We start from the raw sequence: 18478 nt of genomic DNA on the forward strand, positions 1-18478 counted from the left end.
GTGAATGTTATCCAATCACACTAACCAGAGATGAAAAAGAGGAGGAGCTCCTGCGCGTAATCGGCAAGTGGCGGTTGTTTCAGTATGGCGTCTGTTGCTGAGGGCGCAAATGGTGATGGATTTTACTGGATTCATGACAGTATCCTTACTTTTTTCGTATTCTTTTTTCTATAAGTCTGTTTAAATTAGTTATATTATTATAATTTAGCAATCAAGTGCTTATGAAAGAAGGGAGGCTAATAGCTTATTAGCGGATTTTCATTGTCAGCTTAACCGAACTTTAACGTTACATAAAGCTGCAGCTGTCGTGACTGTACATTTACTGTACTGAATTTCATTTATATTATTAGAAAAAACAACAACAACATAGACTGTAGTGAATTGTAACCGCTTTGCAATGTACAAGTATACATCTCTGAAATGTAGTACAATATACTGCTTCAGTACTAGAGTAAAATACATACAAATACATTACAGCAGTATCACATAACTGCATTGTACCACATAAAACGATTGGAGTACTAACAGTTACAGTATTAATGCTGCAGGCTTATTCTCTGTAATATTTTTAGACTGTTAGCTGATAGGCATGTTGTTTCTGCTGTGTTTTCTTTGACTTGGCATAGAATCAGATGAAGAGCAGCCCATGGTTTTTGTTTCAGGTGAGACTTGGATTTATGTCAGTTTTAATGTTTTGGACTGATTGCTGTCAGATACTTGAATATCATTACTTGTTCATCATTCTGACAGCTCATGTTTGACATTTGAAAACTGTCACTCCCATGATCCTCTCTTAGGGATGAGCAAGAATGCCAGTCTGAAGGCTGGGTCTGCAAATAATACAGAGGGAAAGATAAAAATGAGAGCTATGGATAAAAGTAGGAAAAAAACAGGATTGCATTTGGCAATGCAAAGTGCTGAGATGGTGGTGGGTAAAGCTTCAGATCAGAAGCGGCCTTCTGTTGAAGCCAAACCCAAGATCACTACACCTGCACCAGAACCAGATCTGCCTCCTCTCCCTTCAGCTCAGGTGAGCATTGAAAAATAATTATTTACAGTATATGTGAGTCGAAGTGCCTCAGTTGTCTGCAGGGGTGCAAACTTGGTGCCATTTGCTGATTATATTTTATTTTGTAATTATTACTATAAATTTTATTTTATCAGCATCATTATTCTATGGTCATATTGAATGGGTTCCATAAAAACAACAGTGTGAATGTGGCCTGACAGCTGAAGTAGAGAGAGATACTTTTTAAATCCTCATGCTAAATGGAATGAAAATCCACATTTTAAAGCTGACATTTAAAAAAAAAATCTTCCTCTCTACAGTGGTTGCATCTTTGTCACCGTTTTTTTTATACCCCTGATTAATTTCAACCTTTTTTCCTTAAATAAATCAAACCCAAACAATTAAAAAAAAACAAAATCAAAAAGTTCATTCTTTATTATTGCTAATTTCCACATGTTAAATAATACATTTATCAACATTGTGAAACTATTATGCCAAATGGAAGTATGAAAATGATGTAGTGACCAAAATATGTTTAATAAATTCAGAAATATCTTTTATGTGACCTATAATTGAATGTATGTTGGACACTTGCTGATTGATTTTTCTTTAATATCCACTCCAGCATCCACATGAAAATAGCAAATTAAAATAAATTTAGGAATTTAATTCATATTATATTTGCTATATTTGTCTACATTTTGTATCTGTCAGGCTTAGATCAAAAGTTTTTTGAGCTCCTTAGAAACATGGAAGTGTGACTGGTACTATATTATGAATATATTATTCATCACAATGATTATCTTCAGATTTTTTTTCTCATAATTTCAGTGAAGGTGGATTTAATTAGAATGGTTTTAGTTTGCTTTTATTTAGATTTTCTTTTGTACATAGTAATATTTGGGAATCTAATCTTTTATTTATTTATTTATTTTTGCTTTTTTTGTGTGTGTGTTTTGTGCCATGAGTATTGCATTTCTTTAGAATGACATGTCAGGTTAAAAGTTCAGGTTTTAAAAACCCATCTTGACACCCATGTTTTTGTGAACGTCCCCTTAAGAAATACATCCAATCAGGGTATTGTGAAACTGAAACCAGCTTAATAATTCAGAGCTTCAATAAAACATTGGTCAACAAATCAATTTCCACAATGTGTTGTTTTACATATACTCTACAAATGAATTTTGTCTTTATCAAGCGTCACCTTACATGAACTAATATTTCCTTCAGGAAATGCAAATCTAATTCTCTTTGGCAGTCATAAATTCACAAGGTTATTTTTTAGGATGTACTAAGAATCTAACCAGGTGTGCTCATTTGATTTGTACATAAAATCTTCAGAAATTTGTGTTCTATAGATGTGTGGAAATAAAATTTAAAAGTGTCTGTTCTGGACTGAAGCCTCTCTTCAGCACTGCTCTAGCCAGAAGTAAGCCATCATTGAAGGATCTCTGCCCAGAGGACAAGCGTCGAATTGCAAATCTCATCCAGGAGCTGGCCAGGTAAAGTCCTCTCATTATAGTTATCTGATACTTTTTAGACTGAATGAATGATTACAGGAGCCTTCAAGCCAATGTGATTTTCTGTGCATAGTGAATCAGTGTATCTGATCTGTTTTGTCTGTGTTTCTTTTCAGAGTCAGTGAAGAAAAAGAGGAATCTGTGCAGAAACTCAGGGATGAACAGGAGACGTTTGAGAAAAAAATCCAACATCTAGAGCAAAAAAACCAACTCATCATACAAGAGAGAGAAAGTATCCTTTTAAGACAATCAAGGAAGCAGTAAGAATGTTCTGGTTGAGTTTAAATGATGCCATCAATTGCACCAAATTAACATTGATTACATTTTAATGGCAAACACTTTGTGAAAGTTAGTGGGAACCCCCACCCCCCAATTTTTTTTATGTTAATGGCAGTAATTATTTATATTAAACATATATTAGCTGTTATCCTTCCTGGAGATGTCAGAATCATACATAACATATTCATTGAAATACACATACACATACACATTCAAATTGTTTAATTAATGCATTACTGTTTAAAAGTTTGGTTTCTATAATATTTTGAAAGAAGCCTCTTATGCTCACCAAGGCTGCATTTATTTGATTAAAAATACAGTAAAACAGTAATATTGTGGAACATTATTAGAATATAAAATAACCATTTTCTATTTGAATATTTTTTTAAATGTAATTTATTCATTTGATAGCAAAGCTGAATTTTCAGGAGCCAATACTCCAATCACATGATCCTTCAAAAATCATACTTACATTATTATACTGTGCTGCTTAATATTTTTGTGAATGTTTTTTTTTCAGGATGTTTTGATGAATAGAAAGTTTAAAAGTTATAAATGCAGTGTTGTCTAAGCATTGGATCTGTGTTCAGCCTAGTCGTGACTGTACAATTACAAATAAAACCACTTTGCTGATGGGGGCAGTGTTGTCTAAGCATTGGATCTGTGTTCAGCCTAGTCGTGACTGTTGTAGGAGCAATATAACCACAGGATGTCATTGAGATGCTTTTTGAATTACACTTGCACTTGAAGGGGCGAGGATTCACTTTCTTTGGCATTATGTGTCATATTGGATGACACTAATATTGAATCTTTTCATTGAAGATGAAATAGGCTTTATTTGCAGCAAGATTGTGTGAAATTTGTGAAACAGACAAATGACAAAGAGCATTCACACTGTGATACGTTTAATATTTACTCTTTTAGATGCCAGTTTTTGAGCTCAGGGATCAGTCCCATCCTTGGTTTGTGTTGAACTGCTTTTAATTTTCATTTGAAATTGAAAGAGCTGGCACCAATCACATGACCACTGGGATCGGCGTGGGTTACTTCTCATGCCAACCTGTCATCCGGCTGGCACATCACAAACTTCACACAGTTCGGATGCTCCCTTTTTTCCTTGCGGTTCTGCCAGCTTTGGTGATCTTGCTCTGGTCAAAAGACATAGCTAACCATCAGTTTTGCCAACACTGTGAAATACGAAGAGCAATCGCAGGCTGCTAAATTGCAGATTTGGCAGGCGAGCTCAGAAATTAGGCGGGCTCAACTCAATTAAATGCACTTTGGCTCCACGGCCTGGCATTTCCACTAAAATTCAAAACTCCATTAAAAAGAGATTGTAGTGCAAGACAAACTCTGTGAAAGCCCCCTGCGGAGACAGGACGGTCTCTAAAGGTATCAGACAGATGCTGGCCCACGGAGCTGTACTTAAAGGTTAAGGGGGACAGAAAAAGACAAACTGAGTTTTGAGGGTCTGTGTAGAATAATTGCATGCATCGCCTCCATCTCATCTGCCAGGATTGCGATTATCAAGAGGAAATATCTCGGGGAAAAATTATAAGTTACATTCCGTGGGTAGGAAGAATTTGAAGCTCGTGTACGGAATGAAATTAGAATTTTCTCAAGCCTGTCTTTGGCATTCTACACCACGTCTCTGAGCTGTAGATTCTATTACAGAGAAACTCACAATCTTTGTTCTTCACAAGGAATTTACATCAAGACGCATGGAAGACACAAAGGAGAAGTTGAATGCATTTATCAGTATCATTAATGTTATTGAAGTTTGCATGATCGCTTTTCCGAATTTTGCAGATGGATCAGAGCAGCACAAGTCCTTTTGTAATAATTTGTTTGAATATTTCCGAATCCATGCATCCTGGTGGGATGAGCTTAGGTGGGGTTTAAACTCTCACAGAAATGCCACTTAATTATAAACACACTGCTCGCATATTGTTTATGACCAGTTAGTTTTGTAGACACACTAATAATTGAAAGTAATAAACCACATGCTCACAGCAAATGAAGTCTCACGATATAAATAATCAAATCATCAGTGGCTTGGTGAGTTATTTAAATCGAAGCGTGCGTTGTGTGAACTGTCCTCATATCGATTTACATCTCAACCTACACACGCAGACCATCCGGCCGAGTAGCCCCGTAAAATATTCTCCTCTGCGCAATTTTGTTCTACCTCGAGGTGGATTTCATTATTTTATTTCTGCGCCAGCTGACAGGGGAGTGAATCATGTTGACAGCGGCTGTCTGAAATATCGAATGCAAACTCTGATTTTGTGTATTTTTGGACAGGGGGTGGAGACACACCGTGTCTGAGCTCTGATTGGACGGCAGCCAACAGAGGTGCCTGCGCTGCAGGAAGCGGGAGAGAATCTTATCAGTCCCGCTCCAGTCGCTCCAGATTACCAGGCGCTGAGCATTCCCGCACTCCCTTCTGTTAATGTATTAATATGTGTGTTTACGCCCAACCTGTCTATCAGAGTATCAGAAGCCTCTCGTCGGCTGCGAGGTAGATGCCTGTGTGCGATGCGCTCTATCTACGAGACGGGCTCTCTGTTCTCTTTACAAATGAGAGGCCTATTTATGGTAAGAGTTCTTGTTGGACAGTTACTCATTTCATACCTGCTATTACACAGTGGTTTGACATCCAGCTGTGTTTGTTGGCACTTCAGTATTTGATATCCCCTTTAATCATTTAATTTTAGACAGTCAATGATCTTGAATGAGCTACAACAATAAACCCTGTGAATTTAGGTTAGATATTTCCACCTACATCCTTAACAAAGACTTAAGCGTCAATTTGAGTCGTTGAACTCTTACTTTTTGTGATCTGACCATCTAGAACAATGACCTGACCTTATGTGGAGTTACACTACCTTTTAAAAAGTTTGAAGTTGTAAGATTTTTTTTAAATGTTTTTGAAAGAAGTCTCTTATGCTCACCAAGACTGCATTTATTTGATAAAAATGCATTAAAAACAGTTATAAAAGAAATGTAATTTATTCCTGTGATGGAAAAAGCTGACTTTTCATCATCATTACTCCAGTCTTCAGTGTCACATTATCCTTCAGAAATCATTCTAATATGCTCATTTGCTGCTAAAACATTTTTTAATATCTATGTTGAAAACAGTTGTGCTGCTTAGTATTTTTTGGTGAAACCATGATATTTTTGAATGTTCCAAAGAACAGTGTTTATTTGAAATTAAAATGATAAATGACTTTACTTTTGATCAAATGAATGCATCCTTGTTGAACAAAAGTATAAAGCTCTTTCAAAACAAACAAACAAACACACAAACAAAAATCTTACTGAACCCAATCATTTGATTGGTAGAGTATTTGTAATGTTTTGAGTCCAGAATCAACTTTATTCTGCTTCAGTAACTAATATTGGGGTAAAACAAAAGCAGATGGAATTTGCTAATTTTATTCCCCAGAGGCCTTTATATTGCATTTCTAATTACCATATGAAACCGGTAATTGGGGGATATTAGAACCAATCACACTCTTGGCTCTTAACTTAGTTTTTATAGTCGGGTATATTTAATACTTCAATAATCTGAAACTGAACATTAACACAGAGTTAGTAATTTGTAGTAATTGTATAGCTACAGTAATTTTAATTACAGACTTGCTTCTCATTCAAACTCACAGCACTGAATCACTGGTATCAGTCAATCAAATTTTTTATATCACAAATTCACATGTATGTTTAAATACGGAAAGTAGTATATAATTTAAAATGTTATGCAAAATGTTACCAAATTTAAGATGCAAAGCAATAACATGCAACAAAACAAACTGAAGAGCTTCTATGACCCATATGACTTTCTTCTGTAGAACGCAAAAGAGTATATTTCAAAACAACACTGGACCCCATTAACTTTCATTGTATGGACAAAAAAGGTGTTCTGCAAAGAAAAAGTCATGTAGGTCTGAAATAACATGGGTGAGTATATGTTGAAAGTAAGTCATTAAAGTAAACTGTTCCATTAATGTACCATATTGCTTGGCAACTGTGAAGAGATTATTATAAATACTATAAATACAAATACTATATTACTTAAATTATTTATTGTACATTAGTGTCCTGGTTCTTTCTTAAATATTTCAAAACATTATTCTAAAAATAACATAAATATTTTAACACATTATAATCAAAATACTTTATGCAGTTTAAGGTAAAAAAAAAAAAAATTATTTTCCACATACTGTACATTATTGTTTCTCCTCTATGCCCCGCCTTCTGAAATGCGTAGATTTTTACAAGGCTCATCGCTTTGAAAAGTGAGGTGTGCTCTGATTGGCTAGCTATCCAGTGCGTTGTGATTGGCCGAATGCCTCAAGCGTGTGATGGAAATGTTACGCCCCTTAACATATTGTGATGCCCTGTCCGGCTGGATCGACGAGACATAAACATAAATCCCATTATAAACGTGATATAAACATGATTTCTAATCGTGTCCTCATTTGGAAGGCCAAAAAAAGTAGTTTCGCTTTCTCAACAAAAAAGCGTCACACACCCTGAATGAGCGGAGGCCGTAGGCCTAGAGTGAGCCGCGGCCTAGAGTGAGCGGAGGCCTAGAGTGAGCGGAGGCCGGCTTGAGAACGGCGCAGCACGTGGATTCTACGAAGGAGCATACCTTGGTCTTGCAGCAAGCACATGAGATGACCCCGGGCTGGACTCTGCTTTGTCCACGGTGAAAGCCGATCCGGCAATCCACAGTGCAAAGTCGATGTATTTCCTCAGCGACCAGCACGGATCAGCTCCAGGCATGGCGAAGCGGATATCGTCCTCTTTCGGAAGGCCAAACAAAGTAGTTTGACTTTCACAGTGAAACACATAGCGTCTATACGACATGGTGGTGGCAACAACAACAATACTACAATGAGAATAAAAGGTATGCATTCTTTCTTTGCATGAACATTTGGGTGGCGTTATGCAAGTCTTTCCACATAGTGATGTAGAGATGTGGGGGCGTGTTAAAACGAGCTGTTTCAGAGGGGCGTGGACGAGTCTTATCTTTTATAAAGAATATCTCTTTGGATTTGAGACTTTAGTCTTTGCAACTTTACAGATCTTCTTTATTCACCAAGAGCTTGTAACACTCCAAAGAAAAAAAGGAAAAATTGAAATCGCTTCATATGACCCCTTTAAACCAATAAGCCACTGGTATTATACAGCTTCACATTGACACCCCCCTTTTACTATGTTAAGACTCGCTAGTGCATGGTCTCTTGTGGGTTAATTTTGTATTTGTGAAGTTCCATTTTCTTTTTTTATTGTGCAGTCTTCTGGAGATTTTAATACTAGCCTTTGTTTTAAGGTAAGATTTACCACGCTTATCTTATGAGTATTGGATTGAGAGGCTGTTGAGCAGAGGCTGAATTTAGTGCGTATTGACATTGTAATAACAGAGATATGAGGACTATAAATAATCTCTGTAACGTTCTAACTTTCAGTCGGTTTGCCCCTCTCAAGTTCCTGGGCCTTGAGGTATTGTGATGATTTCTGAGCGCTTGTGCTCTACAGCCAGGCTGATTATTAATAAGAAAGACCAAAAAAAAGTTGCTTTCCATTATTGCTTTCCACACTGGAAAATTAGATCTATCAGATCTACAGAGCCTGTGAGAGTAAGCAAGCGTACGTCTTGCTTTCATTAGTCGGCGCAGTCACCGTGGCTGTGGTTCTGCTCCAGATCAGTTGAGTTCTGCCCAATGCTGCATGTGTGCCAGCTCTCTCTGTCTCATAGCCTGGCATCCTGCCCACCCCTGCCCAGCCAGACCCAGATGGAGGAGAGTGTGAAGCCCTCGCCTGAAGAAACGCTTCTGTCTTTTCTCAGTGGTGCTGCTGTTTCTTCTCACTTTCATTCTCTGTCTGTGCACTTTTTCAGAAAGTCACAAACATGTCTCCAGGTATTGGCAGCTGGGATCCAGCCAGAGACTGAAATGTCAGGAGCCAGAAAAGCCGGTCTCCTCCTCTTTGTTTTATAAGGACACTGGGCAACCGAGCTCTCTTTGGGAGATTTTTTTACTGCCAGTTCTTTGTAGCTTTTCCTGTTATACCCTATGTTATTATTAAAATTAAATTTTTTTAAATTAAAATGTTTAGTTTAGGATGTTTAAAAAAACAACAATCTTAGAAAATTCACCAGCTTTTTCTAAATGATAACCTGCATTTTTAAGCACTACATGAATTACTGTGGTTTTATACCATATTCAGGGTTGGTACTTTTTGTCAATTATTTTATTTTAATTTGAACCGCTTTTTTTTTTCTCACCAAAACTGCATGATGCCATTTCAGATTTTTTGGCATTGTCTCAAAAAAAATATAAATGAATTGTGTCCAAACAAATTTGCCTAGCCATCTGAATAACACCCCAAATCTTAGGGAAACCACCAGCTTTCTCAGAACATGCGGTTTTAACTGTAAAAATGACCTTTTATATTTAAATTTCATTCATTTATTTTTTTTAGTCACTCAGTTTGTTTAATCACTAAGTTGACTCACTGACCACTTGGAAATCTTTTGAGTTATTTATTTTATTTATATTTTTAAGCACCCAGTCAACTCACAGACCACAGAAATCTTTTAACCACTGATATGTAAGGAATAATGTACTTCCAGCCATTTGTTATCTCAGAATAAACCCAGACAGGGTGATCAGGACCCCAACGCAAGCGGAGGGGTCTTGTAGCAGCCTGAAGGGTTTTTTTCTGAGATGAAAACCGGCTGGATGTACATTATCCACTTATTACACAGCTACTTGCCACATAAGTAAATAATTAGAAAAAAAAATTGATTTGAGTTGAAATATTTGAACGCAAAGCTTCTGTGAAGACAGCAGTTGCGATCAAGCGGCAAATTCAAGCTAGACGTACATTTAAGGGAAACGGTGCAGTCAAACCTCTTATTACACAACATTTCACCACAAAAATAATTAAGGCAATAAAAGAATTAAGAAGAAAATGTTTTAAAACCTTACCAGTTTGTTAGTTCTCTTATAATCCATTACAGCGTACAAAACAATTGTAGCAAAATGGCAGCAGCTGCGTTTGTATGAAACGAGAGCGAGTCCGCGATACCAGGGTGACATAATAAAATAATTGTACACCATTTTAAATTGAGTTTTTATATTTTATTAGCTAAACATATGCAAAGCTTCCACCAAGAAAAAATAGTTAAAGCAAGAGTACAGCGCTGACTGCTGTTACCCGGATGAGCCTGTATTATTAGCTTTTACCGGTTGTCATCGAGAGGATAACATACCTCGGAATGTCACGACTGACCAATCAGAATCAAGTATTCCACAGAGCCGTGTAATAAAGACCAAGAAAGCATCTTGAAATATTACTGATTTTGCCTCTCAAGCTTGATAACATCAAACTCGGACATTTCAAAAAACATCTGAGTATTTAACTTCAGCTTGCTTTTACTGCTACTGGTTACCTTTGGGGCACTGCTCTGAGGGAGGTTCTTTCATTTTTACCTTCTGTATAAAGTCTCCTGCCTACTCAGCATTAGGTTGGCAACACTACAGTGGGGGAAATGGATTACAATGTCTGGCTTGTGAGGGCAGAGAGTTTTAGTCGTAAGTGGGAAAAGCGGCAGAGTTATTCAGTGCATGTTGACCCTTGACCCACGGCACAGGCCTGCAGCAGCAGTACCGAGAGTGTCAGGAGCTGCTGGGACTCTATCAGCAGTACCTCTCCCAACAGCAAGAGAAACTCAACAAGTCTATCACCCTGCTCAATCAGTCCTGCTCCCACAGCAAGGTGAGTACTAAAAGAGAACGTGCCTGTGTGTGGGAGAGAGCGATAAAGAGAGGCGAGAAATGGCTTAAACTGAACATTAAACATTAGTTTTACATTTTTACCGGTAGTAATAGACCATGAGATATATATATATATATATATATATATGTATTGTAAATACACACACATATAAACTGCAGATATGTGTGTAATATTGACCTTGAACATATATAATGGTAACTCACTGCAGGTTGTTGGAATTTTACCAGTAATTCCCTAAATTAGATTACCCTTATGTCATTTTCCCAGCTATTTTTTTTTTTTTTTTTTTTTTTTGTATTTGTCCCTCTGTCTTGGTGAGACCGCCAAGGTTGCACGAAACATGAAATGTCATTCATAACTCATTTTATGACTGTAATATGACATTTAGAAGTGAAAGAGAATTATTTGAAAATGATAAATGAAGGCCGCAGTTTAATTTTATTTATCTCAAGTTGTTAGGACATCAGATGAATTTATTGGTCTGGCAGAACTTTTTTTTTTTTTTTAAACATATCCACCTTTTTCCTGAATGCGGAAGCCCCACCCGAGTCATTACATTTCCAGTCTCTGGTGTTAAGGTATTTACCGAGCTGGTAATATAATGTTAAATCTAGGAAAATGGTTTTAAAAAGCACATGCATGCCATAGTTTCAGCACTTCACAGTGTCACAATGACAGTCTTTTTGCAGTAACTCACCTGTCATAGTTTAAGGAGTCAGCCAACAGCAGCACACATTAACCCTGCACACATTTTTATCTTTAGTTAAATTGAAAAAGTTTCAGTTGAATTATTTCAGTTGATATTTTTACCCCATTTTAACTTGGAGGCCGGAACATGACAGCATCCAAACAGAAGTTAGAATAGATAATTGCGGCGCTCATCATTACTCAGGAAAAAGGTGGATATCTTTACACATATAATGGAATAATTTTTGCAACTGAACTGTTTGTACCAATTCTCAATTTTCTCTAAGGAAAATACATAAATGTATGAATTTCTTTATATATATATAAATTAGGGCTGTCAAATGATTAATCACGATTAATCACATCCAAAATAAAAGTTTTGTTTACATAATATATGTATGTGTACAGGGTATATTTATTATGTATATATAAATACACACACATAAATTATATATTTTGAAAATATTTACATGTATATACATTTATATATTTATATTCTTATATTTTATATTATATATAAATATATTTAATATATAAACATAACATATTCTTCTTAAATATATACATGCATGTGTGTGTATTTATATATACATAATAAATATACACAGTATGCACACATATATTATGTAAACAAAACTTTTATTTTGGATGTGATTAAATATGAATAATAACTCAAAATCACCAAAAAAAATATAATTGTGTTTATATATATATATATATATATATATATAGTCTGAATAACAAACACTCCAAATCTGGGGGAAACCACCAGTTGTCTATTTTGTCAGATTTTTATTTATTAATCAACCGATCAACCTGCAGACTCATGACCACTCACAGATCTGTCATGCAAATTTTTCATGCCAACCAGTGACCCATCCTGTCTGAACAGAGTAACGATCAGATATTTAACAAATATAAAGCCTAAATATCTGCCTTCTTTTATTGCTCAAAACTATCATAGATCTCTGGATTTTTCATAATAACGGTTCGTTGCTCACAGCAAGTGATTTGAAGTCCAACAGTATTTGCCTTAAAATGTGTTGAAGGTGAATTTGTTACAGAAGCGCTGTTGTGATAGCTCTAGTAGTGATGCTTTTAACAGGGATGGATTTAGAGAAGCAGCCTCACAGAGAGGGGTTTTGGCATGCTGACACTTTAGTATCTATAGCTGTTAACCTGTCAGCACACTAAAACCCTCTCAGAGAAGTTCCATCTGTAAATTCATTCCCTTCAAAGCACTGTCACTAAAAATATTAAAGCTAAAACAAAACTAGAAAACTCACTTACCGACACTAAAAAAAAACTCATGCGTTGTTTGAGTTTAGACTGTGCACCCTCCATCTTAAGCTTGTATAAGGGAAATGAGCTTGTCCTCTCTGAAACCTTGGCTGTGAGTAATGTATGTTTACATGCTCCATGACCTCTTCTTGAATTAGTCAGCGGCCCATGTCTGTACCCTTAGAGGCGGACAATTCTCCTTTGTCCTGAGTGTTTATCTCTTTGGGGATTGACCTTGGGTTGTTGTGTCCTATTGGGATGAGCCCACCACTCTGACTCCCTTGAGTAAAACCTGCCTTTGTGGTCACATTATTAAATGGTCAGAGGTAATGTGTATACTTTCTGTACCTCTGCCCTGTCACACAGATTCCTTGCAGTGAGGGGGCGCCCAGGAGGTCTTGGGGTGGAAGAGGAATTGCTTTAGATGGATCTTACTTGGACCTCCCTTCATCAGGAAGCAAAACTGAGAGAGGCGGGTCAGTTGAGTATGCTCATTCTTTCTCAACGGGACCAATCTGTGCACCCTCCAGCAGCGTCCAGAACTGCGAAATCCATGACCGGCACACCAATCACAATTCTGAAGGTGGACGTAGTGATCCCAGCTTCTCTAACAGGGAGCCCTCAGCCTATGATGCCCTGAGGCTGAGTGGCATCTCTGAACCCAAGTGCTCTCATCAGTGCCACATAATGGATAATGACAGCGTGTGTGGTGCTAATCGAACTGGTCGAGCATCACCACCTGGTCGGGACAACTGGGAGGAGAAACAACAATGTCTGCTGCTGCAGAAGAAACAGCTGGAGATTGAGAGGGAGATAATTCAAGCTCGGTTGGCTCAACAGGAAGAGAAACTTTTGCTCCAGAACCAGCAGCTCCGCCAGTCATACCTTCAGTACAGCAAGTAAGAGCCTAGCACAAACCATTTGTTTAAATAATATTAGCATTAGTGAGTTTTTTAAATGCATGGTTTAGTTAAAGTAGTAAGACTAACAGAAGTTTATGCACCTAGAAAGTGTTTCCAGTTCAGTGTACTCTTACAACAGGGGATATGTCCAGCAATGTTCAGTAGTAATCGACATTTTGCGACACACACTGTTGATGCACCCTAACTTGAATTAAACCATGAACATTGTTTTAATTTGTCTCTTTTGAAGGCTTCAGCAAGCGACCACAACAGACTTAGAGAAACCCCTAAATGGAGATAGCAGTTTTAATGAGGGTCCACAGTCAGGTTTTGTAATGGATCAGTTGACACGCAGGTAAAGCTTGTTTTCAAAATTGCAGTGAATGCAGAAAATGCACTTGTTATATAGCGGCAGTATGATTTTTTTATTTAAATTTTTTATTTAGCAAGGGTGCATGTCATTGATTAAAACTGACAGTAAATCCATTTATAATGTTACAAAAGATTTCTATTCAAAATAAATGCTGCTCTTTTGAACTTTCTATTCATCAAAATATCCTGAAAAAATGTAAAAATATATGGTTATCAAAAAAATATTAAGCAGCCTTGTGTTTCTTGAGCACCAAATCAGCATATTAAAATGATTTCTCAAGGATCATGCAACACTTAAAGGGATACTCCACCCCAGAATGAAAATTTTGTCATTAATCACTTACACCTATGTCATTCCAAACCCATAAAAGCTCCATTCGTCTTCGGAACACAATTTAAGATATTTTGGATGAAAACCTGGAGGCTTGAGACTGTCCCATAGACTGCCAAGTAAATAGCAGTGTCAAGGTCCATAAAAGGTATGAAAGTCGTCTTTTTTGCTGTTTTATTTCAAATCAAAGCTAAATACACATAGAAACAGCACATCCTTGTGGTGCGGCTGATACAGAAGAGCATACACAGCATACAGTGATATGGAGAGACTCAGAGGAGACCGTTGACAAAGGAATTATTGAATAAAGTCGTTATTTTTGTTTTCTTCGCTTACAAAAAGTGTTCCCGTTGCTTCATATAACCCAGATTGCACGTCTGATGGCAGATGGAGTATTCTGACGACGACTTTCATACCTTTTATGGACCTTGACACTGTTGTTTACTTGGCAGTCTATGGGACTGTCTCAAGCCTCCAGGTTTTCATCCAAAATATCATAAATTGTGTTCCGAAGATGGAAATATTAAATTGTGGAAATATTTAATAATTTTATTGTATAAAATAAATGTAGCCTTGATGAGCAATCCCAAACTTTTAAACAGTAGTGCAGACCAATATCTCCATTCTCTCTCTATCTTTTTTTCAGTGACGAAATAAAAGGAGAGTCACACACTTTACAAGAAAATGTTGAACAACCGTTAAGTAACGTACAGTCACAGCAATACACATCAAGTATTGAGGAGCCTGCACCCAAGCTTTCACAAGGTATGTCCACAAGAAATTATGCTAAATATGTTATACCTTTCTGCTTTTATGTTACCTCCTTAATTGGAAATTTGCATTACATCCTTTCAAGTATCTCTAATTTTCTCCCTGCAGAGATCTCCATTACCAGGAAGGATATGGCCACCTCTCCTGTGGTTCCACAAAGCTTCCGGACATCTGCTCTTCCACGTCTTGGCTTTCCCAGCACTCCACAGGCTTCCAGGTGAGTAAAAGTGTCCCTCAGGGTGATGTCTGCAGTCCACTCTTTTTTTCCACTGCCATGGATGGGTTTCTTCATACACGCATGTAAGTCATCCCAGCCTTTCTAGTGTCTGCCCAGCTGCCTAACACAACCAATGTGTTTTTACCCACCCTTTCTGTATTTTTAGATGAGCAAAACATTTAATTTTGCCACTTGACAGTTCAGTCACTCAACTACCAATTTTTGGAGAGAGGCTGCTGTTGCAATTTAAAGATGGCTGGGTGCTTGAGAGAAGCCACTCTCAGGGAACTCAATGAAAAGACCCATACAAGTAAATACAATTGAACAAGTTCAATTCAAGAATGAGTGAAAAGAGGGAAATGACAGCAATTTTGTCTCAACAGCGCAGTAGGGGTCAAGCCTGTGTATTAATTGTGTTCTTGGAATCCCTGCCTCTGTGATAGTGCTTTCTTAATGCATGAATGTGAAAAAGGAAAAGGGGTGGGAGCAGTGATGTAAGGGGGAATCTGAATAAAACAGGGAAAAAGGGAGAAGTGAAGGAAGAGAGAAAAAAAGGGAGCTACTCTGGGCCGAACACAGTACGAGGCCTGTTTGATTAGTTAAATGAAGATTTTTGCCGGCCAGTGCTGAGGCTGACAGGAGCCAAGCTGAGTCCCATTAGCTGGTGTAGCAGGGCCCAGCAGCAGGTGTAATTGAACCGAGTCTTCCAGCCCGGGCCGAGGACGCGCCTCCCTCAGCTTAATGAGAAAGAGTGAAGCAGTGAATGAATCACTGACCGCTAGCGTGAGAGACACTCTGGGATAGGGAAGGAAATTCATTGCCATTTTCTTTTAACGTAGAAAGGTAATTAATGTGACCGCATGTCTTTTTTCCCTCTCCCAACCCCACAGTGAGAGCATGAGCATGTCTCGTTTAACGTGTCATCTCTGAAAAATGCAGATTATTTGTAAGTCATTTGTAAGCTGTATTTCTTCTCTTTTTTTTTTTTTGGAGAAAATGTACTGACTTCAGAAGTAATTGCTTTTTTTCCACCTCTGTTATATGTTATAGTGAATATTTTGCATTAATATGTTCCTTTTCTGTCTCAGACGTTTCATTACCGAGCCAGAACTTTTACAGGGGCTGGAAAATTAGTCTGCTTTGTGTGCAGCTATGAAATTTGTGGGTGGCATACCAAGAGAATGTCAGAACTGACAGGGAATTGAATACTTGTGTATGCATAATATGTACCAGGGAAGTTGAGATGGGCTAAATGTGAACTAAGACCAGGGCAGAGATGTTTCTCTTAATGAACAGTCAAACTGTTGAATTTCAAGTGGCCATTCTGGATTCTCCTTTCATTGTGACATCAAGCTGCTTTGACATCAAAGATACGCGATAAAGGCAATTAAATTATTTTTAGTTACAGATTTTACTGAGTTACACATATTTACTTAGAAAGTCTCTAAACTAGGTTAAATTGCTTAGATGGTAGGAAAATTATAAATAAAAAAAGTTAATAAAAATAATTGATGAGAATAGAACATTAAGTTGACATTTACATATGACACGCAAGTCATAATTTGATTAAAAAGGACACATTTGGCTTGGTTGGTAAAGCATTATGGGAAACCTCCCTCGCACACTGATACCAAACATGAACTCTAACGAGATGACCATGTTTACGCCAATCAGCACTACGGAAAGTTTATGGATGGAAGATAAATATTTTATTGTTACCCACCATCTGGAAGGTACTTTTGCATTATTCAAAACCAAAACTGATTTGAGGAAATCAATGAAGTTTGTCATTTTACATTTTTATTTATTTATTTTTAATTTTTTTAAGAAGCCAGAGGTTGGATGCCGGCAGGCTGTCTCCTGAACAACCTCAGGTCTGGCCCGGGGTCTGATGCCGCAGGGACATGCTCTCGAGGAACAAGCCAATACCCAAAAGCCCACAATAAATCAGTAGACAAGCGCTTTATTACTATGATTTTGCTTAAAAGAAAAAAGATTCCCTTGGAAAAAAAGCTCAGGTTAATGAAAATGATTATGGATATTTTCTGTCTGCTAGAGATCGTAACATTTCACTCAATCTGAGATGGGTAGTTTTCTTTGATTGCCAGTGTCCTTGGGGTGTGTGAACTCAAGCGCCGTTTGTGGAGTTGAATGATTGAGGAGAGGTGTGTGTTATTACTTTTCTTAGCGACTTTTGAATTTAAGTTTTTTTACATGGTAGGTGATAAAACTTGCATAAAGTCTTGAACACTTACATTGAGTTCATAGAGACTCTGTGGTGGGCTTTTTTGACTCTGTTCAGCATCCTTCTAGAACACCTTAGAAACCAGATAGCAACGCCTTAGCAACTAACAATGTGCTAAAAAACATTTAGAAAATTAATATGAATATATTAATTAATTTAAAATATGTATTTTTAATAATAACATTTAAATAAATAATATAAATAAATACAAATCTGTATATTATATAAAGAAGCCTTACCATCGTAATGGTGTTTTGCATGGGAAGCTCCTCACATTTCCTTTAGAAATATAAAAATCATGCTCAAGTTGGTCTCGCTCAGGAGAGTAAGTGTCACAGAAGTAGATGAATTATGCAGTCAGACTGACAAAACTCCACAACCTCTGCAAGAGTCGTCAAAACAATACACTTATCAAACCACGTCCTCCTTTCAAATTACTTCCACCTTTTTAAATTAACCTGTGCAGACTTGGGCCATCTTTTGTAAACTACTCTTCACTTTACAAGAGGAACTTTTTTTTTTTTTTAATTGTGTATCTTATTAAAATTTTAAGGGCTGGTTTGATAGAGGCGAAGTGAGAAATGTCAGTGTTCCTGTTCATGGCTTGTGTCTGTCTTCAGCTTACTATTGATTTGGAAGAAAATTGACAGTTTTGTTCGGCATTTGCCGTTTTAGGACTCTTATATTACTGTTTGGGCTACAAATTTGTTTGGGCTCTCAGGCGTGACAGACATTTTTTATGAGAACAGTAAAATAACTGGAGTCTGGAAACTGATAAACTGTCTTTTGTTTGGAATTATTGAAGTAGAACCTGATTCTTTCTTTTACCCTCTCTCTGTATTTTACTCTTCCTCGCTCTCATTGATGTGAGTTGGAGTTTTTTATGCCCATGTTTGCAAAATGAGTTAACCTGTAGAGATTCTAGTATAATCTTTACTTTTGTATGATTTAAAAAAATCCACCACCAAGCAAAAATTTCAGCCTACTCTGCAAAAAGAGAATCGCAACTAGTTGCTTCCCGTGAAGACTGCTTCACTGATTAGAAGTCACTT

General features: G+C 37.2%; 1 protein-coding gene across 3 annotated transcripts in view; it reads left to right on the forward strand.

Annotated features, from left to right (window-relative positions):
• Window positions 1-18478, forward strand: part of LOC109054184 (protein hinderin-like) — a 24983-nt gene continuing 6505 nt past the window's right edge. Inside the window, exons 1-10 of one of the 3 annotated variants that reach the window (XM_042778770.1) lie at window positions 1-139; window positions 627-662; window positions 798-1030; window positions 2411-2511; window positions 2646-2761; window positions 10475-10599; window positions 12955-13487; window positions 13741-13845; window positions 14840-14958; window positions 15073-15182. In XM_042778770.1, coding sequence (XP_042634704.1) covers window positions 85-139; window positions 627-662; window positions 798-1030; window positions 2411-2511; window positions 2646-2761; window positions 10475-10599; window positions 12955-13487; window positions 13741-13845; window positions 14840-14958; window positions 15073-15182 — 1533 coding nt within the window. In that variant the 5' untranslated portion in view covers window positions 1-84. The remainder of the gene's footprint in view (window positions 140-626; window positions 663-797; window positions 1031-2410; window positions 2512-2645; window positions 2762-10474; window positions 10600-12954; window positions 13488-13740; window positions 13846-14839; window positions 14959-15072; window positions 15183-18478) is intronic. The other 2 variants (XM_042778771.1, XM_042778772.1) reach the window with 2 other exon arrangements.

The sequence above is a fragment of the Cyprinus carpio genome, chromosome A21 (genome assembly GCF_018340385.1).
Source record: "Cyprinus carpio isolate SPL01 chromosome A21, ASM1834038v1, whole genome shotgun sequence".
Lineage (NCBI taxonomy): Eukaryota > Metazoa > Chordata > Actinopteri > Cypriniformes > Cyprinidae > Cyprinus > Cyprinus carpio.